At 36.1% G+C, this 23,096-nt stretch overlaps 1 protein-coding gene across 1 annotated transcript; it reads right to left on the bottom strand.

The window, feature by feature from the left end:
* Positions 1 to 637: 637 nt before the first annotated feature.
* On the bottom strand, positions 638 to 22,936 carry LOC127809844 (multisubstrate pseudouridine synthase 7). The gene is made up of 21 exons (XM_052348984.1): positions 22,723 to 22,936; positions 17,147 to 17,225; positions 16,859 to 17,056; positions 16,531 to 16,745; positions 14,702 to 14,774; positions 14,418 to 14,474; positions 12,544 to 12,623; positions 12,393 to 12,455; positions 12,187 to 12,274; positions 11,562 to 11,664; positions 11,339 to 11,442; positions 10,134 to 10,207; positions 7,933 to 7,997; positions 7,520 to 7,704; positions 4,503 to 4,570; positions 4,358 to 4,418; positions 2,718 to 2,755; positions 2,349 to 2,417; positions 1,910 to 2,264; positions 1,181 to 1,282; positions 638 to 1,020 (listed from the first exon to the last, which is right to left on the bottom strand). Exons 1-20 carry the CDS (start codon positions 22,872 to 22,874, stop codon positions 1,253 to 1,255), a joined length of 2,157 nt encoding a protein of 718 aa, XP_052204944.1. The 5' UTR covers positions 22,875 to 22,936; the 3' UTR covers positions 638 to 1,020; positions 1,181 to 1,252.
* Positions 22,937 to 23,096: the final 160 nt, after the last annotated feature.

Below are 23,096 nucleotides of genomic sequence, written 5' to 3'. Positions count from 1 at the left end.
CTGCACAACGAATTATATGCCTGTTGCTGTGGTTTTATTTGGCTTTAGGTTGGTTCCCGAGCAATCCCATGTCATGTGCATGCGCTTTAAAACAGCTCAGCACTAGAGGAAGTTTGTCATTTGATGGAGCATCTTTGGGCAGTACTTCTGAATTATATAGAGCTAACAGTTCTCATGCTCAATGTAAAATGGAGCAAGGGATGAGGCATAAACCATCAATTGTTTTTGCCCAGAAATTGAGGATCATGGATTTTCAGTTGAGCTTAAGCCAATTAATGGGGGAACAAAGGTTCCATAAAGAAGACACAAGGTGGACGAAGCAGTAACAATCAAGTTTAATCAAATATGACTAGCGAAAATGGGCCAATTTGCTTTTTATTTAAAATAGGTTTAATTTGTCCGTGGAAATAACCTAATTTTAAGAACGATAAGTTTGGGCAGCAAGCAAATGCTGATCTAAAGCTTGGGTAAAGTCGAGTAACATTGGGTAAAATCAGCCTCCATGAATTCTAAATTGAGATCCAAGTCGATAAAATATAGATAGGAAAATGGAATGATACAATGACCTTCCCTGGTGGCTGAATTTCCCGGTATGGTTGATGTCACAAAATGATTGGCCTTATACAATTGAGATGTATTTTTATACAAAATAAAATAACGGATTTTATATCAATAGGGAGTGAACAAAACTAAACAAATAAAATTACAGTTACAAAATATCAGACAGCCGGCGGCTGTAAAGCAGAAGAAATGCAGTCAGTTTACTAAGTTTTCTACCTAACCCTCTTGAAGAGAACTCGACTCTTAACAAAAATTGTGATAAAATAAACTTTTCAAGATTATTTATGATAGAATTACAACATACATGCACAAGAACAGGGAAGTAAAACCAGAATTCACAGAAGAGGCTCAGTTTCGTTATCCTTCGTCTCTGTCCCATCAAATATAATCTACTCCCATTGAAAAGCCATTTGGTGACAAAATTTTACAATGTGCTTCCGCTTAGTCAATGCATACTGCCTGCATATTCAAAGAAATCACCAACACATTCCAGACATGTTATCAACGGTTAATTTCATCTTAGGAAACAAAGTTTTATTTTAACATCTTATCAACAAAGCTAAAGATGAAATACACTAACAAACTAAAATCTTAAGCGTAAGGGAGAACAGTAAAAAACCTTCTGGCCGATTTTGCTTCTTGTTCTACAAAAATACTGAAATCCTCTATGCACTCCAAATCTCCGTTCATGTTACTGGTTCAAGGTCTTGTGAAACGCAACCTGCAATAGCACTCCAAACACATAATTGTATGCATAACATACATGCTTTTACCTTAACAAATGTCAATAGTTCCCTCGTGACACAAAGGCAACAAAGCAGAATCTGGAAATGTAACAGACTCCATTTTAAAAGTCATAATGGTTATAGACATAAAAGAGCATATCAAAAGTTCATCCTAGTATATGGGATTGGTTTCATGAATTTTATCTTATCAGTCTTTTCTATTTATTATTTTATCTTTTTTGAGTCCCTTGTTCTAATTTTTTCTTAGTCTTCCTCTATTACTTTATTAAATTCTTGTTGCACACCATCCCACTCTCCTTACAGGAGTTTCTATCAGTCATTCTTCTCATAAAATCAAACAATTTTAATTGTCTCATGTATCTTATCTTTAACAAGAATCACTCCAATTTTATTACAAATAACCTCATTTCTACTAGTTGAACATATATTTACAAGGAGATGTAAATATTCTTTACTTGGTATTTACACTCTGGCAAGTCAACCGAAGATGTAATTTCAGTAGAACTTTTGGGACCATATCCTTGGATTTCAGTCAAATTAGCCCGTAATCTGTAATGAAAAGAGAGCATACACAAAGTATTGTTTCCATCACAGGTACTTACAGAAGTTGACGTTTTAAGCAGTTCCCTTATGGCCATTGTAGCGTAACAAGAAGCAGGAAGAGTAAAGCTCAACTTCAGGGCCACCTTAGGTTCATGAGCATCTGAGTGAGCTTCAGGCTGTGGCTGTGACACCTCTGCCACTCTGTCATCTTCTGCCTCTTCACTATGTGCCAAATGCATGGTAGCATTTTCTGAATTCTCCTGCTGACTGATGCAGATAGAAGGAAGTTTTATGTCTCCATTTTCACTAGTCAATTCCCCTTTTCCACCTGAAGTTGCAGGTCTTGACTTTGCAATAATGTCTAAATCTGTCTCTGCCACTGGTAGGTTACCATCTGTATATGTGATCAGTTCCCTGCAACAAAAGACAATAAATGGAACAGATATTTTACAAAAATGGAGCATTTAGAGAATCATTCAATTTGAAACTCAACCGTACCAATCCAAGTCCTTTGGTTTCTGAAATACCCGCCTATAACCTCCAGTCATATTGGTTATTGAGAACTCCCTAAACAAATAGTCAATACAAAACAAAAATTATATTAACTTAGAAAAAAAATATATTATTAATTAATATCACAGAGAGAGCAGGAGAGAGAGATGTGGGCATGCTCTGTGAAATTGGCTGATAAACAAACCACTGTAGAGAAGACAAAATCCAGGTGACTCAACATACAAAAGCTGGTTTCACCCAGCCAAATCTCTCTAGGTTATCGATTATTATTTCACAGCCATTATTTCAAAGGACCCGCTTTGAAGTGATGCAAAATTATTATTAGGAGACCCAGGGAAGTTGCCAGTTACTCACTTGACACTGTGTACACCCCTTGTCAAGCTAATGGCATCCTGATTAACAACAAAAAAGCAAGAAAGACAGGATAAGAACTTTGGATGTTGCATATATTGATTGAGAAGCAAAAGACAACCAAGAAGAAGAAGACGATCAATGTTTGGAGCATAGTCATGTTGCTTTTTGCCCAACTTCACAAGAGGACATGTCTAATTTGCTTTCTCCTTTCTTTTCGAAACAAAGAATATACAAAAGTCAATAATCCCTTTAGTCAAATGAATGATCCTATGCCTGTCAACAGATCTGGGTCAGGACCAAGACCCAATCTGGCTCCAATCCACTTAAGTGTGTCTCATACTAAATATATATCTGATTAAACCAAACCCAATTCAGGATCCAAATACAGATATAATATGCCCAAATATGAATTTATTAGTTCCCACTTGTTTATAGCCCTATGTTAGATGAACAAAAAAAAAAAAGATGATTTTTACTAATACTTTTTTGCTTGCAGTTAAAATTATTAGTCAAAATGGGATGACTTTTTTGGCATTGAAAGTATGCTAACATCATATTTCTAAACCCAATTTATTGAATGAACTAGAGGCAAATTGTGTGAGGGCTAGCAAAAATAAATTCGTAAATAATTAATTTCTAGCCAGTATCATGCATGGAAATTGAACCATTGCTTATGCCTAGTATTTAGCAAGAAATTACATTCTATTTTCATTTCTTGTAATTGTGCTTCCCTTTTTTGTAGCTGCAGGCTTTGCCAAAACCAAAATGGGACTCCAAAAGGTTCAACATAATGGGAGACCCAAAAAGAACATTAGCTCATTAGAAAAGGTTTCTTGAGGAGGAAAAGAGGCAAAGGAAGATGGTGAGTGATGAATCAGAGAGTGAAGGAAAATGAGGAAGAGAGAAGATGAGGACCATAGAGAGGAGAGAAAAAATCTATGCAACCCACATTATGTAACATCATCAATAAAATAAGTTTTAATCTCTACAGCTCTCCCTTGTAATATAAGAGAGTATAATCCAAACAGGGGGAAAAAATAGGAAATCAGATTTCCAATGCAACGATATCCTAAATATATAAATCACTATAAACAAAAAATATCAAATAAATATTATTACCAAAATACGTGGATTCTTTCTTCCTTCTCCTTTCATGGTACTTGTAGAATTTCCCTTCTTAATCTCTGGTATATTTCAATGTTTATAGCTTGTATGGAAAACCTATCCTCTACTTACATGGAAGGGCTAGACAATTAAAAATAGAGAAAAGAAAAGAAAAATAAGCAGCAACATCTAACTTGTTGGTAGAGAGAATTTCCTCAAAAGTCTAAGCCATCCAACTTGACTTTCTATCAAGGCTAGAACCCGCATGATTTTGAGGAAATTACACAACCAAACCTTGGGCTGATCTTAAAGCCTAACCTTGGTGCAAGCTACTTAAGCCCATGTCATAAATGTCAGCACTTCAAAGGTTAGAAATGACATAAATCTCCCTTAACACCATCACCACCACAACAGAATCAAGTAAGATGGACCAGATATTTTTTTATTAAAAAAAAAAAGATGGACCAGATATTGAAAAGGAGAAGAAAGAAGAAAATGAAAGCTGCAAGACTTGCAATTTTGGGGAAATGACTTGCCTTTTGTGCTAAATCATGACAAATATTGCCAGAATCATTGGATGGATAAATAACTCTTGAACTGCATTAAAGGTAAATGTTAGAACAGAAACAAAGGAAAAATACAGTTCATAGTTGGATAAACTAGAAGCTACTGCCAACTTACCCAGGCAGAGGAAGGATAACATCCTCAATAGTATAATTTCCAGTGGCTAAGTCAACTTCATCTATCGCCTGTCCAGAAGGAGCCAACTAATTTAGAATTCATAGACTCACAAAAAACCAAATGATTTCATTTTCTGTCCAGAGCATGCATTGCAAATGTAAGCTCGTAGCAGTCTAAACATGGATGCTGCAGACTCAAACATAAATATTTATGGGCAGAAACAAGATTTAAGCAGGAGGAACGGGCTAGATTTGGATCCTCATCAAAACCCAACCTCCTTCTGCCTATAAGATATCTGAACGGACTGCCTACAAGATATCTGAACGGGTATCAAAAAGTGGGTTCTGAACCCTATCCTTCCTGACAGATAAAGATTAGTTTCTGAAAAGTAGTGTCAGATATGACATGTTGAACACCCAAAATCTTGTCAATTTAACACACATACACAGCTCTCATCCAAATTGAATGAGTCCAGATATCAAACTCCTCATATAATTGTAACAATTTTGCCAATGATATGCACTAAAAATCAACCAGATTTCACATAAATTGTAAAACAAGAATGCAGCTGATAGTGCAGAATAGCTTTTGGATTATAGTTGTATTGCAGGTCATACTTCTGTCATGACAGTTAGTGATATGTTTCTCTCTCAGCCATTTACATTATCTATAAATGGTGTGAGCTACTAAACTGAGACTTGATTACGGTTTATGATTTACTATTTAAGAAATTCATTCGAACAAGATTTGTTTAAGAGAGATGGTTTACCATGTAGATATAATCACAAAGCAGTTTGAAGTTATAGAGTAAAATAGGACACTTCATTCATAATATAACACATGCAATCTCTATAATAGTAGTGGGCTCCAAGCTGATGCATCAAACTGAGAGCACATTGAATTAGATTAATAATAAAAAAACATTTTTACCTCTGCCAGTCTTAAACATAGTTGTTACACTATCTTAAGAGTGAACCCAAAAAAAAAACCTCTAAATCCCAGGGAATTGGAGGACACGTTTTCAAGAGAATGAACTTGGGGAGGCACGCGAAACAAGCAGTTCCCACTGCCCAGGAATACTTAAGGAATACAGTTTCCTGCTAATGTTTAGTTAATGAGAGAGAAATGAGTATGGCCAATTTTTTTGGGATTTTAGATAGACATTTGCAGATAAATTCAACTAGCCTAGGCAAATCAAAACAAATTTGGGATCTAAGTACTGTCTATATAAAGGCAATAGGGATAGCCATATCAGGAGAAGAATTTCAAACTTGTTTCTACATTTTTCTCAAATTCGAAACAAATTTGGTTCCTTATTCATAGTGATCATGAGTAAAGGTTTCTTAATCATAAATCTGATGTAGTCTAGGATTACTTCCTCTTTTAGTTACTTATTTCAGTCACTTCAATTTTGATTAAATATGTCGACAAGCATTTTTGGAGTATGTCACTTATTTTAGCCTATCATGTGAGGGTGCCCACAGCCACTTAATGGTTGTGATTCGCACAGGACAACTTAAAGTTCCTGACATACAAGTGTAACACTGAGCATAAGACGACTAAGGTTAGGGCTGATTTGCACAGCCACTTTCAGTTTATCTTTTTTTATTATTATTTAAATACATGAACCTACTTCATTAGCTACAGATGGTTATGATCTATGATGAAGAAAATATGGATTGCCCATGCATCATTATTTGTGATGAAGTATTTCCTAAGTTGTTTATGATGTTAGTATTTATTTTACAAATACTCACTTATTTGGTTTACCTTATTTCTCTTACATATTCTACTATTTCGTATTTGATGACTTGTGATATTATAGTTGGTGGATGATGAGATGAAGTTGGGTGGGCTCTGTCGAGCTTGCGTATAAACATGAGTTTCAGGTGTTCATGCATTGATTGCAAACCTATCAGTATAAGGTTTTCGCTAAAGCTAAGTCTTTGATGCCTTAATTATGGATGTATTGTTATTTCTTAGTAGTTTGATGTTTGAATTCTTGGGTTAACTTTTAATTTTTCCAAACTCATAAATGTATGGTTTTTGCATGAGTTATGACTTGGATGTTTTAATTATGGTTGCATATTTATTTCTTAGCGTTTAGATGGTTTAATTGTTTGAACAAATCTAAATTTTAATATTGCAATCTTAATTTTGGTTGGATCTTTTAATCTTAATTATCGATATATTAATTTAGATGTTACAATTTCTTTTTATTTTAATATTATTTGATTTTGATCACATGTTTGGCTAAGGTTTGGACACGTTTGAGCCAGGTTTCATGTTATTTGGGCAGGTGATTAGTGGAATGAGTTCCTCACAAGGACAGGGTTGGGGTTGATTTTCCCCCTGACAGGGGTTGGAATTGGTTTTGGTTTGGGCTTGGGGTTTGAGGACGAGTTTGGGAGTTTTGAGTTCAAGAACAGTACAAGGATGGTAGTCCCAGCCACCAACCCCAACTCACCCCAATACACCTAGGAGTAATTCAATACCACAAAAAGAGAATGAAAACCCCCACAATTCAACGAATAAGTGGAATAATTCAATGGAAACAATCCAAAGAACTCTCACAACCTAATTCAACATAAACAATTAACCCAAACAAATCCCATTATCAAGCACTTGGTAAATCAAACATGCAATATACATCATGCAACCCAAGCAACATGAAGAATTTCAAATACATTTGACCGCATGAGATCTTTAAGTTGCATGCTGTAGGAATAGGCCACAAACTCATTTGCTAAGACTATTAGATATATATACAGCTAGGGAAGTCAAGCACCAGATATTTATTGATTGCTTTTTTTCATGAAGAACTGTTTCTGAATGTCAAATCAAACATGCATATATATAATGCAACACGAGCAACATGAAGAATTTCAACTATATTTTATCTGCTTGAGATCTATACGTTGCACTCCACAGGAATAGGCAAAACTCATGTGCTAAGACCATCAGATAGAATCGTTAATGAGCAAAGGTATGTAGAATAGAGAATTCAAGCGCCGGACCTTTATTGAGTTTTTTTTCCCTTCAGGAAGAACTGTTTTAGAAATATCATCTAGTTGATTACACATATCTGTATCTGTATCATTATAGATATCTTCTTCACATTCAGAACTGCCAATTGGTGTTGCTTTTTCAGTAAGTTCTCCTTTACAGTATACCAAATCTCCCAAAACTACTTGGTCGATCCCTGCAAAAATGCCAAATTCAAGGGGGCAAAAAAAAAGGTGGTCAACCTGAACAGAGCAGACGAGGATCTGATAATGGAAATCATTTACATAATTACCCATATATGGATTAGTTCTTAAAATAGCTAACTAGAACTGTGTAGTTGATAGACTATGCTATGACATTGCTCTGTACAACCATGCAGACTACACACCGTATATTGCTCTGTAAAACCATGCAGACTACATACCGTATTTTTGCACTCTAACACTTGCTGCATGGTTCCATAAGTAGCTTTGGTAACTATGAACATACCTGCGGAATAGAAATTGAGATGCCACACTTAGGAATGATCAGTGGCAAGAGTTAAAAAAAACACAGCAGCTGAACAGCGAAGTACCAGGTCTAGGATTCTAGTTTAAATTACTTCTGTAGACGTTATTGAAAGCCTTAAATATATTTATATTAGGCTACAAAACCCTATGATCCCAGCCCTTTATCTATTATGATCTTATATATGCTAGTCCTTCAACCTTATTAAAAGTCACATGACTATTTAAAAAAATAATTCCAAAATAAAATAACATCCCACTAACTGCAGTAAAACTAAATAGACTAAAAACTTAAAACAAATTATTCACAATAAAATATTAACTAAATCCAGCAGTCAGAGACTTCTTAGCCTTAGATTTCTTTATCGGATATACTCCAGCATCAAATTGACAGCACTGCAAGAAATATATATTTATATATAAATGCATTTTTGGGGGGCAGTGTGGAGCTGCAAAGGAAGATCTGTTTTATAAATATTTAAAAATTATAAAAAGTCCAACCGTGCACCCCTCAACATTCCTCATTCAAGAAATATATATTTAGCATTTGTTTAAGGTGATTATGGCTTTTTGTGTATGGCTATATAATTGTGGATGTGATATAATTTTTTTTAGGCGATTGATTTTGAGATATAATTTTTGACCTTGCACTTTCTAACTGTTACTAACTTCGCTATTTTAAAAATGAATTTAGGCCAGGCCCAACAAGCAACGCCCAATGAGATGGGACTCCCCAAGTCGGCAAGCCCGAACCAGCCCAAGCTTTTTTCCACGCCAGGCCACAGGCCCAAACATGCTGGGCTCAGCCTGACCCTATCTAAGGGAGCAAGTCAGGGCAGGCCCACGAGGTTGCCTAGTCCGTTTGACATGCCTAACAAGTAACAAGCATGTTGTCTTGCCTTCTGTCACGTTCCTAGGGTTGAACCTAGGGTTTAGGAGATAATAGGAAGGAATTGGGGAGAGAGATAAGAAGAAATGGGAGGGAATTAGAGAAGAACAAAAACAGAGAGAGAGAGAGAGAATAGGGAGAACCGAGGAAAAGCGGGGAACTGAGAGAGCATCTGAAAAATCAGATTTCATTCCATAATTGGTTGTTCTTTGAATCAGATATGATCAGCCTTATATACTGATTCGGCAGCTAGGTTTGGCGCCAATAGGACTGCCAATTATTCAAATGAATACAGCTGGAGGTTGTTACAATACAACTAAAGAAATTCTACTATTATCTAATTATTACTATGTCCTTGGGTCATGACCCCTTCCTACCTATGTCATGTCTTCACTCACGATTACTGTTCCACTGGCAAGGAAGTCAGAAAAGTTGCAGATTTCCTTTCAAGTTGTTGGGAAAAAAGTATAAATAACTTCCCAAAAAGGGTTCCAAGGATAGCTAGGTCAAAGCTTTTTCATCAAGCTTTTATGGGCAAGTGGCAAAGGAGATATGCTTGTGACACAAATAAATTCTATCAAAAATTGTGAAAGTTCCTGGGATGTGATTGTGCTCATTAGAAGTTCAAATATCCCATTACATAACCTTATTAAAGTTCAAAAAATGGCCACAATTCAAATCTCAGTTGACATGATGTCAAAGAACTCCAGTTCGCTCAGTAAACAAAAACTGAAAAGTAAGTTGTATGGGGAATAAAATCAAGACGGTGGCAGATGATGCATTCAAGAAATATACCGTGTATCATGAAAGTATTACATTGGTTCCTTTACAGAAACTGATGACCTAGTAATAGGATGATGCAAACAAATAAAAGGAACAATGAGATATTAAACTCTTGGATGTTTGAAGAACTAATAGTTCGCTCATAAGTTGTGGTCGCTCTTAGTTTTGTTTCAGATAATACACAAGGAATCTTTTTATTGCTAGTACCCATTAGTGATTTAGAGGCTAAAGCTGCCAACAATAGTGGAGGAATAATTTGGAAACTCGACATACTTTTCATGATAGGAAGTCAATGACTCCATGTGAAGGAAAGATATAATGTAATATTAGCTTTTGAGTGATAACAAAATCCCATTAGCACACATGATGTGGGAACAGTTGAGATTTTTAAATCACAAGGACTTAATAGGCCCACTAAGTAGCCCCCACTGTTGATGTAAAACTTACATCATTCTAAGGGTCCTAGGTATAGCCTTTAGAGCTTGTAAGTAGTTTCCAGGACATTTCTTCAGGCATTGAAGCTGGGGAAGATTGAAAAATAATGTCAGTAATGTAATCAAATTCAGACATACGCATGAGAAATATGAAATAAAAAATTTAAGCATTCAAATGAAATGGAGAACTAACAAACAGTATAAATTATTGGAAATCTCATGCCTCAAGTAAGTATTCAGGCCCTAATCTGCAAATTATTTATTTCGGAGGTATATGATCCATATATTAGTTTTTCCTCTTATATCTCTATGGTATAAAGACGGAAGCAGGCAGGTGTAGACAGCTCAAGTTAGCCAATTTTTATTTACTTCTTTCCCCTTTTGACTTTTCTAATTTTACTCTATCCTGACAAACTAGTTTTAAACTTTTTTTAACTCTTTTATTTTTAAAAAAAAAATAATGTATTCTTAACTATATTTCTACACTTCTTTTTTTCCCCTTCAGCACCTCCAACTTTTTTGCTTTTACCGAGTTTAACTTTTTCTTCACCTTTTATATGAAAAATTAAATCTCCAAACAAATATTTCTAAAAACAAAAGATAAAATCTAAACAAATCTTATTAAAAATAAAATCTAAAATCTAAATTCCATAACTTAAATAAAACCTAAATCCTAATATCAGAAATTAAAGTTTAATACTTCAAATTTATCATCAACTTTCACTTTCTTATCCCAAATAAACAAAAAAAGAGAAAAAATAATGTTATTTATCTCTCATCTGTGCAACACGCCTATTTGTGTGTGTGTGTGTGTGTGTGTGTGTGTGTTGCAAGTACATAAATATTACAGGTTTTGAATGTATCATTTGATAGATCCCTTAGATCTATGTTTCCCTTCCAATTATATGCAGTTTTTGACATTCCTCAGGGTAAGCAGAGAAAGTATGGGTTTGAATTTCTTGCCAGTCCAGGGAATGGAATTTGAAAAACTAAGATCCAGTCACACTGTCATAGGTTTACCATGAGGACTTGGAGGGAGTGACTATAAACTCAATCGAGTACATGGAGCCACCTCAATTGCTATTCACAAATAGAACACAACTAGATTAACAGGTATGTGCAAATTTGTATGTTGAGGATTTCTAAAAATAAGTACATGACATGAATAAGAGTAGGAAAAAGGTAAAAAAGAGAGTATGTCCAGAGTTGGAAACTTACAATAGCCCTTTCAGCCACCAAATGGCGAGGCAATTGCTTCAAGGTCCTATCAACATCACTACTTTCTTTATAGTATTCCCGCACCTTCCTTATGGAATCCTTTTGTATATCAAGACTTGAGTTGAGGAAAAAAAGTCTACCATTCATTGAACATATCTTTTTCCAAAGGGATCTAAAATCAAAATAACTTTCTTCACAGTATAAACAAATGATAAAAGGATATCCCCTTCTCTTGGATCAAGAATCATGTTCACTGCAGTTTTCCACTCTCCTCTAAGTAATGCAGCTCCAATGAGGTGAGTTGGCACTGAACCGCTTCCAAACCTCTAATCCATTTGCATGCACTCAATGAGTTAATTTTCAGAGACACAGAAAACAATGTTATTTCATACTCAAGACTATCCTTGTTTAATTTTGTTGTGAGTTTTGTTTTATTTTAAACTAAAATTTCAGTTTTTGCTTTCTAGTCTCATTTTTTGGCCCAAAAAAAGAAAAGATATGTTCAGTGCATAATTGCTGTTGAAACAAATATTTGCAATGTTGATGGTGCATGGGTGGCAAAGGTGGTTGTGATGGTGGTGCACAAAAGTGAAAGTGAGTGTGTTGCAGGGTTATGTTGGTAGGTAGTTGTAGTGGGGAAGTAACCAACTGTAGATTGATGATCATACTGACACTGGCAAAGGATGAATGGTAGAGGGTGGCAGTGGTAATGAGTGACAATGTGTGCTATTGGTGGTAGACGGTTAGTTTTCAGTACAAGCAGAACTACATGTTTTCTGTGTTATTGTTGACAGATAAAAAAATGGTAGAGAAACATTCATTTTGGCAACTATATTATTTTAAAGTACCTGTAGGCCAAAGTAGTTAATAAATCCATGCTTTCCTAAGGCATCCGCAGATGCTTTAATGATATCCTCAGAATCTGCAACAACACCCCTGCAAATTATGCAATTCCAGTTAGTGTATACCATTGGAAATAACACAATGAAGGTAAAAACAAACATTGGATGCAGCAAGTAGTATTCTAAATAAAGAACCAGAATACCATGCTTACCTGAGTGTAACTGTGAATCGATTTCCATAAAGCTGCCCAAGGAGAAGTCCTTCACTTACATAGCTGGACATTAAAGCAGTCATAACATCTTGTATGCTTCAAGAATTTCAATAGGGGCTAAACTAAGAAATTGGAAAATTATAGACCTTACCAAAAGTCACCAACTTTAATGCCAATCAACCTTTCATTAAGAGCAGCTAAGCGACTTGCACGTTGCTTGAATACAGTAACCTGTTATCAGCAGATAATACATTCACCAACAATGAATTTTTGAAAAAGTGAATGCTGTAGTTTATCTTCGAAAAAACTTAAAAGAGCAAGTTTTCACATTTATTTTCGTTTTCATGTCATCAATTGAGGCAAACAAAATAATAGGAAAATGTTAAGTCAACGAGATAAAAAAAGAAAAAACTGAGCAAGGACCAGATCACTTCCCAGTGATATGTCAAAAGTTAAGCTTTTCATGTTAAGAACTCTGCAGATAAATTGTTAACAACCACTACTTCAAAATTAGCATTTATGCAATTTTACTACTTCCAGAGTCTCTTTCTCTTCTCCCTGTCCTAGACAATATGACAACTCATTCTTTTACAACCTTTGACTATATATGAACAAGCAACAAACTGTGTTAATTGCATCCATCTAAACTTAACATAAGCATTCCTATTAGGATGGCACACTGCAGAAGCACATTACTCAACTGATAAAAAAGTGTCTGATGAGCCACCAGAACAAAAACAGCTTTATGCCAATATTGGCCTTGAAAAAATCTGTGATGCACATGTCCATGCAAACATAGAAGTACAAAACCACACAACCATTACCATGAGATATAAGTTACAATGTCCAGTTTGATGTTGCTGGTCCCTACACAATTCTTACTTTACCACCACACAATGTATTGTGCAAGATGGAATGAATTATTTCTTTGAACATCAGTGGCATGCTAAAAAAAAGCTAATACAAAAGTGTAGCAGGATAAAAAGCTAAGCATTAGAGGCTACTTCCTCCACGTCCCCAATTATGCTTGAGATTATATGATCACTTGAAACATATTACTTTGGTTGAGGATTTTATGAGACCCGACAACTTCTCAACTTCCAAGTTTAACTAAAAGGCTACCCTTGACCAGGTTGCCTATCATAATTTCAACAATACTATTGGTCAGATAAGTAGTAAGAATAATGATTCTGAAAGAATAAAGCAAGGGTAAGATGGGGAATTCTGCCGTCAGCCAACTGTTTCAGGCAAAAGATGCAGTTTCCAAGTAGTAATAAAACCAATAGGACTCCATCTGAACTCCAAATGATAGCAATTCTAATCTATGTCCAATGTTATCAATATTGTTTCATACTGGCCAGTACATACTGTTTGAAAAGCTTTCTGTAACAAGATTTATCATGTTCCAAGTTCCAACCCATTTCTTGTTTCAAAAATTACTGGACGTTCTGGCTGGTAGAAAATGGTACAGCCAAAACTGAACATTACAGCCCAAAGCAGTACCAAAAAATTAAGGGGGAACAAGTTCTACGCATGGAGAGGAGGAACAGAGCATTTAGGCTCTGCTGTGAGCCTGTGGAAAAGCCTGAGAGCTCTAGCTACTCTACATAGAGCCTAGTCCTATAGAAACTCTTTTATTGTTTTTGTTTTAATTATACAACTTTAGATAGTTACTTAATATTAAAAATAAAATTAATTTAAAAAAATTAATCATAGAAATAGTATTATATATTTATATTCTTATGTTAAATCATTCATTTATAACATATTCTTGATCATTCTTAATAATAATTATGGCTTTATCTATTTTTACAATATCATTTCATACATAAAATTATATTATAAATTGCACATATTTTGTGATATATTATTAATTTATGGTAGCAATATATCTGAAACAGTACATGATACCATATCTAGGATTGATACTGCATCATACCAATTACAAATCCAATACCTTGTCCAATGTGGTATTGACAACTATGCTAAAGCCCAAAACAAAGATTTGAAAGGCAAACAAGTTACCCTTTGTGTAGATACAGCACGCTTATCCTTTGTACCAGCAAATCCAAATGACCTAGGCTGCCAAAGGGAAATACAACACAAACTAAATATAGCAAATTGAACAAGTAAATTAACTTCCAACAATACCATTATTCAACACGTGCATAGCTGCAGGTAAAGAACAAAAGATGCATAATTTTTTTTATTTTTTTTTTTTTAAGGGGGGTGGGGGTGGAATCTTTAAGTAGCATGAATAGTCAAACCAGCAAGTGAACGAAGCACACTTCAGCAAAATGAGGTTATACCTGAACACCTAGCATCTTTCCAATCAGTCCCAGTGCCTCCTGAGTATCCTTATTCTCCTTGTAAAGGTGGAACCTGAAAATGTTATTGACACTTTCTCATCTTTTAAGCAAGAACAACCAATAACACTTAAACCCATGAGTAATACAGTTGGAAGCCGGCAAGGAAAGCTTTCAAAGGATCAAAAGGATATCACTATAAGATCTTCCACTTAACTAAATTTTTAAGAGGTTAACTAAATGTATGCATTCCATGCCCAACTCACTTCAAAAGTATAACTAAGATGATTTTAGACATTTAGTCCTTGTCAAAGTTCAATCCAGTCATTGAGAAGTAACATAATAATAACCCATAATACTATAATTGCAATTTAGGTTTTAATAGTATCTCGAATTCTCAATTTGGAATGGATTGAACATTCTCCACTTCAGACATAGTAAAGTGAATAATAAATAGCATGCAGCAAAAATTCATGGTAAAGTTAAAGGAAAATTGGAAATAAATACTCTCTAGTTACTCAATACAGTAAATCAGATGCCATGAATTGTGTAAAATGTCTCACAAGCAAAGGACCAAAGAACTATAAACTCTATTTCAAGCTTATTAGTGTTACTACAGCGCTATGGTCAACTGCCATATGGTTTTATTACTAAAGAAGGCCTAAAATATACCTGTTTTCTTCGGGCAGCTTCAAAGTACCTTGAGAAAAGCTCTACTCCCTAAATTTCGAGCTCCTCAAATGGCCTCATTTACTATTCAAGTTGGCTTTCATTCATGCTGATCAAAGCACCAGGGCTTTAAATTTAGTAATATATAAACCTACTGCATACTAATGACGGAAATAGATCCTTTTGTTCAAGAATACTCATTCAAGGAAAATACATTCAATCCAAATAGAAAGAAAGAAAAGTGATTGCATGCATGCAAAATTACCATAAGTGCTTAAGTCTATTTTCTTGTTTTATCTTCTGATGCACGGAAACACCAAAATGGTGACGTTTCGGCATTTCTGAAACATTTCCTACCATAAAACACCAATAAACACAACAACAAAAAAAAACGTTTTCAGGCTGTTTCCATATCTTTGGAAACATTTGGGGGCCATTTCGCAATATTGAAAACGCGTTTCTGTACTGCAACCACATTAATGACAGAAGTAATTCCATCTTTGCTATCCTAGCTACCACGTTAGAGACAGATACAACTTGTGTTTATATTTGCTTGAATGGATGATGAATTTTATGTTTATGTTTGATTTAATAATTTTAATAGTTTTTTTATAATTTTCTATATTAAAAATTATATTTACAAAAAAACACTTTTTTTTTATTTACGCATTTCGTCACATTTCCATTTCCTATTTTTTTGAACAATGTTGTTTCCCCATATCTGTTTTCTATTTCCGTGTAACCTAGGTTTTATCACTCTCTTACCTCTTACACTTGAGACATGATCTAATAGGGTTTAAATGAATCTATCCAAGAATGTAATAGCTGACATGAAAAAAGACCCTGATTCTTTTCATGCTCTTAGAACCATTCTTTTTAAACCTACATGACTTGACCACCATTCCACTTTTAAATCTAATGATCCCCATTATTGACAACAATGTTAAAGTAAGCATCTATCTACATAGACCTACCCATGTATAATTGCAAACACAATTATCATTTCCAAAAGCTGCATAAACAGAATAAATTTCACACAATCAGTGTAGCTTTATTTCATAGATGTGCATAACTCTTCTAAAAGATGATCAGCAGACTAACCAGAAAACAAATAACCACCACCATGTAGAAACATGAGCCAAAAAAACACATGAAAATAATACCTAAGAAACTTATCAAGATGATCAGGCCAATCATCTGAACCTCTATTATCATAAGGCTTATGGCCTCTATCTTTACGTTTCTTGATGTTTCTGCTTCTGTCACCATTCCAACGTGCATCCAACCAAACACGAATGCATTTTGATGAGGGGTCTGGCCCATCTACTGTATCAGTAACAAGGAATTTGAAATGCTCCTTGAAAAATTTATGCACTGCCTGAAGAACATGGGTAATTGATGACCAAGATTATACAACTACGCAAAAAGAAATGAACAAATCAGCTTTAAATGAGATTAAACAAACCATTTAACTTATACTCAAAAACTGACCGTTCGATGGGATTTATCAGAACTAGGCGAAAGAATAATTGGTGGGAGACCATCTTCAGACCCGGTACTAATTTGATGTATAAAAGCTTTGAGACCTTCGGCATCAGAGTCTCCAGCAAGAGATTTAAATGATTCAAGTTCCATGTCATAACCTTTATTCAGTTGATCCACCGTCAATATGTTTTTTTCCTCCACAAACTGGGATGTCAAATAAGAGACACATCATTATCACATCATATGTGAATGTTGATGACACATACAAGAAAATTGTAGGCCAAGTGAACTGACCTCTGATGGCGCATCTAAGTTAGTTAAGTGAACAACATTTCCATCGAAATCTACTTCATTTACAATGAAATCCGAATACCTAAAGAATAAACAAAGGCAGCACTCAGAAAGAAAATGTGGTAACATATTATAATGGAATATGGAAATAAACAATGAATGCATTGAAAACCATTACTTTTGGGAATGCTGATAGGAGAGGAGTCCATGAAAAATACAAATTAAGCAACCAAAACTTTGCACATAAACCTAGTGCTATAAATATATAAATAGTCTTGAAAACCATAACTTATAATTTGATCGTTGTCATGGTCCTAGGGTTTAGCCTAGGACTAGAATGGAAATCGGAAGGATCCGATCATAGTTATTAAAGGCGCGCCTAGGCGCAAGGCGCCAATTTGGCGCCTCGCTTGGGCTGAAGCGAGGCGGTTTCAGCAAGGCGCTCGCCTTGCAAGGTGAGGCGCTGAGGCACGAGGCGCGCCTCATGAAACCCGTGGCCTGCATCCTCTCTTCCTTTCCTCTCCAGCCTCCCCTCTTCTCAATTCCAGCATGCATACATCACAACTTATTTACATTTTCTTTTATTTATATTTTACATTCCATTTACTTTAATACATAAATGTAAATAAAAAAGTACCCCCCATTTGGATTCAATAAAAATATCTAAAAAATCAAAATCCATAACAATAAAAAAATAGAATTTTGGTTTTAGTACAAACTCAGGATTTAGCGATTTTACCAACCCAAAATACATACCTACTATTTCTTGAAAAAATCATTAAAAATCATTTTAACAACAATGAATATTAGCTATTAAAATACCGGGAGATAATTTTTCAAAATGAAAACATTTTCTTATATGTCTCCTTATAATGCGCTAATCTTCCAGACTTAGAAAAAATGCGCTAATCTTCCAAATCTAGAAAAATAGCATTTTTCAAAATGAAAACATTTTCTTGATTGTGGACTTGTAGTGTTTATTGATTGTGGAGAATACTAAAGCTATTCCAAAATGTCCTCCATCAATAAAACAAGAGATTGGAGAGTACATGCAAAAGAAGAAAAATAATAGGGATGAGCAAATTGCATGATGAATGAATCAACTTTGATGTTGTTAGTTTAGAATTTGAAGATAATGAAACATTAATGATATGCATGACTTATTATTGATAATTTGATAGTTTTTTATGATTTTACAAGATTTTGAGTTTTTTTCTAAAAGACGCGCCTCGCTTCACAAAGGCGCGCCTCGCCTCGTGCGCCTCGCGCCTTTCAAAACTATGGATCCGATATAGTGAAGGTCAATGTATAGAAGGGAAGTTGAAGAAGAATGGGGGAAGAAATTGGAGAGAATTGAGGGAGAATGGCAGAAGAACGAGAGAGAGAGAGAGATTGGAGAGAAATTGGAATTTCTATTATCATTCAACATGAGAATCCCATCCATTTACAGCAGCCTTATATAGGCATATTTGTCTCCTAAGAGCCTTGCACATGTAGCCATGTGCTCCTAACTAACTGTTAAAATATCTCCTAATAAACCTATTACTACACATTACCCCTTTAATGCTCCTTAGGTCATGACAATTCCCCCCTCCTTGAGAGAGTTCTTGTCCTTAAGAACTTGCAGCAAATAGCCATTGCTTCATCCAATTCTCGCCTTTGCTATTTGATCTATCTATCTTTCTTTCTTTCTCTTTCTAGGCCTCTTCCCCTTCCTCGTTCTGAAGTGTCCAAGATCAACTCCAAGCCTAAGTTGCCCCACTTCCATAGGAGAAACTTTATCAAATGCGAGCCCCATACAACCACCTCCTCATATAGATGTCCAATCAATTTCGGTCTTCCATTGAAAAACATGATCAGCCACACCTGGCCTGATATGGTTAGTAGTTGGAACTTGGAGTTTAAAGGAAGAGTTAACTGTATCCATGGCTTCCTTGGATAGTTCATCCCTGTCCCATACAAGTAAGTTAAGCAAGTATCCCTAGCTGAAGTTATTGCATTTCCATCCAGCCCATTGCCATGTTCTATTGCAAAATTACCAGCAACATCTTGAAAATGCAGCAATGGAAAATTGATGACTTGCCTTAGATACTTAGACGAGGCTTGCTTGTGAGCTTCAGAACTAGGTGCTGCCACAACCCCAATTCCAGCAGTCGATTCCTCTGTCAATACAGTAGACAGAAACATGAATTTTCCCGTTTGAGCAAGAACCACTAGAGCAACTGTAGTTCCATTCCTTACTACCAAATTTTTAACTTCTTCAATTATCTCTCTCAGGTTCCCACCAGTTATCAACTGTCCTTGAAATTCCTTACCCAATCCACACATCTTCACAACGTTAGAAGATGTTTCCACTGGGGATACATGCTCGATCATGTCATTTCCAGTGATAGTAAGGGACTCAATCTTCCTTGCCGACCAAACCTAGCCCTGATATTGCAGCTCACCAACTAGAATTTGAACAATTGCAACAGCAGGAAACTCCTTTCCCATAGTTGTTTCTTGATCATTGCCATACACCCCATACTTATCTTCCCTACTTTCCTCTTCCAGCCTTTCAGTAGGTGCTTCCTGAGATATTATTTCTTCTTCTAACTCCTCAATCACTACAGCTGAATCCCTCTCCAACTCTAGAGATTCCTTGGTGTCTCTTGTCATTCATGACAACTGATTGAATGCCTCAAGCATCTATTGTTTTGGACTTCCGATATTATTATCTGGATCATCCTCATCAACAACCTCTTTTCCAAAGGAATCAGAGTACTCCTTTAATTCTTCTTTTATCCAAACACCTTGAACCAAGCCCTCAAACTTTCTGTTGTTGCTGCCAGCACTGTCCTAACAGCCACCCTCCTTGTCAATTCCACCAAAACCAGTATCCTTCTTCCACTCCACTCCAAGGAATTCCTCCTTGTTAAAACTTTTGTGATAATCATCAAAGTATTCCATCAGAAAGTTGTAATGATACTTCTTAATAAGTATCATCACAAACTCTTGCAGCTTCTCGCGCATCATAAGGCCAAATTCCTTGCTCGTATCATGTATCCCATTGCTTGTTCCTTTGTCCCTGTTGCTGTTAACTGAAAATGCAGCCTTCTTTGGCTGCCATTGAGGCCTCATTCCAGCTAAAAATGAAGCATTCTTCTGTTGCAATTGAGGGCTCATCTGCTTCATGTATGCACTACTCCCAATGGCTTCACGAGCAGGTCGTTCCCCTGAAAATGCAACACCCTTATGCTGAGAATGAGACTCCAATGTCCTCGTGCGTGCACTACTCTTCATAGCCGAAATCTCACTAGCTAGAAAAGCAATAGGCCAAGAAACCGCAGCTCTTTCCATCAAAAATCCCCACACTTCCATTCTATAACAGCCTCACCCAATCGCCTCTAAAATTGATCCAATAAGTGGCAAATTACAACCACTATTATGCTTCAAGGTCAAGTCTATTGTAGCAGCGGGAGAAGTCGCACAATTACAGCGACTTGACCAGCCTTCTAAAGTCCTCTAGATCGTCTAACTGTCAGCCGAAAATTACAATCGAAATCACAGCAATTGAGGATCGCCAAATCTATTGGATAAGAAGTTGTCTGAAATTTCTGTAAAACCACTGCAGCTTCTGAACCGAGAATTACTACTCTCTTTCGGTTACAATCGGTCTCAATTTCAACAACCGAGACCAATCAAACTCGCTGGAATTAGTTGTTGGAAGTTATTGAATTCACAACCAGGAAGTGTGGGTCACTAGATTACAGTGGCCTAACTTAGATCAACTCCACTTGTTCCTCCAATACTCGCCTAATCGAACCTCTCAATTGCGCCTTCCAAACACGAGCCCGACCGTTAAGATTTGTCGGAATCTCAAACGGATCTGCCTGGCCAAGTTGCCTTTCAATTCAGAATTGCCCAGCCTGCTAATTTGGAATTCCTAACCAACACTTAGTAAATTCACAACTGAGAGTCACTCTTCCTCATCGTTTCCAAGTTCACACCGAATGTTACCTGAATCGCCTTATGGAATCGCACTCACTGTCTAATTCGCCTTCAGTTCCAAGCCGAGTTGCCTTGCTCTTTCTCTTGGTTGAATTGTTCTTCACCCTGCAATCTATTTCCGACACTATTTAATTCGTCGAACTCACCGAACCTTGCTCGATCGATTTCACAGTCTCGTCTTCCTACTCGCTCAATCACCATCAGACTTCACCTTAGACCTCTACTTGATCGATTTCATAGAGAGTCACATCTTCCTACTTGCCCAATCACTGTCATTGGTTCTGGAATTCACTCATCTTCGCCTCGACCCGAATTCGCTAACTCTGCTTTAGCGACTCTTATATGGCTTTAGAAGTTGCCTGAATTCCACTTTGGAAACCACCTTCCGAAATCGTCCAAATCCAATTCAACAGCTGAGGATTGCCGCTGAATTGTAGTCGAACTAACCAAAATCTTAGGACGGGCTCTATTGTGGTCTCTGAGGATTCGATCAACTCTGTTGGAGCTCCCTATGAGTTCGATCAATTCTATTGCAACTCCTCAAGAGTTCACTGGAACCACCCGAAGTCTTTCCTCTATCGATTCCGTCGAGAGTTGTCAGAATCAACTGCTACCAATTGTAGGAATTACAGCCAATGAACGTTTGGCTCTGATACCAATTGTCATGGTCCTAGGGTTTAGCCTAGGACTAGAATGGAAATCGGAAGGATCCGATATAGTGAAGGTCAAGAACATAATGTAAAGAAGGGAATTTGAAGAAGAATGAGGGAAGAAATTAGAGAGAGTTGAGGGAGAATGGCAGAAGAACGAGAGAGAAAGAGATTGGAGAGAAATTGGAATTTCTATTATCATTCAACATGAGAATCCCATCCATTTACAGCAGCCTTATATAGGCATATTTGTCTCCTAACAGCCTTGCACATGCAGCCATGTGCTTCTAACTAATTGCTAAAATCTCCTAATAAGCCTATTACTACATTACCTCTTTAATGCTCCTTGGGTCATGACAATTGTGTTCTATGGAAGTAGTGTTTCTAAACTGATGTTGATGCAATTATAAAACTCTAAGCCCCGGCAATTTAAAGAAAACCCAAATTATTTATAGGCATTTCCTTCTCTCCAGAATAAAAAACAAGGAAAATGGAGTCTTAGGAATAACTAAGAAGAGTTTCAAGTAATCAATTCTAATAGCTAACGATTTCTGGAGTGTACTTGTTAGAAAAAAAATTCTATGTACAAGTTATGGTATAGTCCCCTCCCTCCCCATGATCTACTATCATGCCTCGTCCAAATGAAAAACAAATCAGTGTGTAAAACGAAAGATACAATATTTCCACCAGTTGTTGCAACTGGGAACTTGACAATTACCATTGCCACAAGCCTACATTATTTGAGGGCAAAATGGCAGGTATCCAAAAGGTATCCAATGTTGGAAAGATATTCGTAAAAAGGACACATGATTTCCACGAATTCGAACTAGTAATTAAATCACTAAGTGTAAACTAAACTAAAAAAACGCAGGCAAAAGGGACATATAAGTATAACTGCACATCACGCTTGTATATATATTTATAATATTTTCGGAATACCGTTGCTTGAGAACACCGCGGAAGCCAGGAAGTTGAGAGATGTAGCAGACGATGCCAACGTCTACTTCGTCTAGGGTTTTCATGGCCCCGATTCGAGCAAAGGTTTGTTCCTTGGCAGTGGAGGTAACGGACGAGAAGCAGTAGGGTTTCATCAGCGCCAAGAGCCTGATAGTGTTTCGAGTGCCGGGAGAGCCGCATTTTAAATAGGGTTTTGGGTTCGATCCGGGATACCGCGTTTTGATTGCCTGTATTAGTAATTTGCTGATCTAATTTTCGGGTAAACTGGAAAATTGCATATTTAAAGGACCATCGTAAAAATATAATAAATATATTTTATTTATAATTTTAAATAAATTTATTAACTGATGATAAGT

The sequence above is a fragment of the Diospyros lotus genome, chromosome 1 (assembly GCF_014633365.1).
Source record: "Diospyros lotus cultivar Yz01 chromosome 1, ASM1463336v1, whole genome shotgun sequence".
NCBI lineage: Eukaryota > Viridiplantae > Streptophyta > Magnoliopsida > Ericales > Ebenaceae > Diospyros > Diospyros lotus.
This window is presented reverse-complemented; position numbering and strand designations above follow the sequence as displayed.

Excerpts from the sequence above, each read along its gene's own strand:
- LOC127809844 (XM_052348984.1), bottom strand. The coding sequence starts at position 22,874 with ATGAAACCCTACTGCTTCTCGTCCGTTACCTCCACTGCCAAGGAACAA. Across the intron at positions 14,475-14,701 it reads GAAAGATGCTAGGTGTTCAG|CCTAGGTCATTTGGATTTGC; the intron begins GTATAACCTCAT and ends TCCCTTTGGCAG. Across the intron at positions 12,456-12,543 it reads ATTAAAGTTGGTGACTTTTG|CTATGTAAGTGAAGGACTTC; the intron begins GTAAGGTCTATA and ends TTTAATGTCCAG.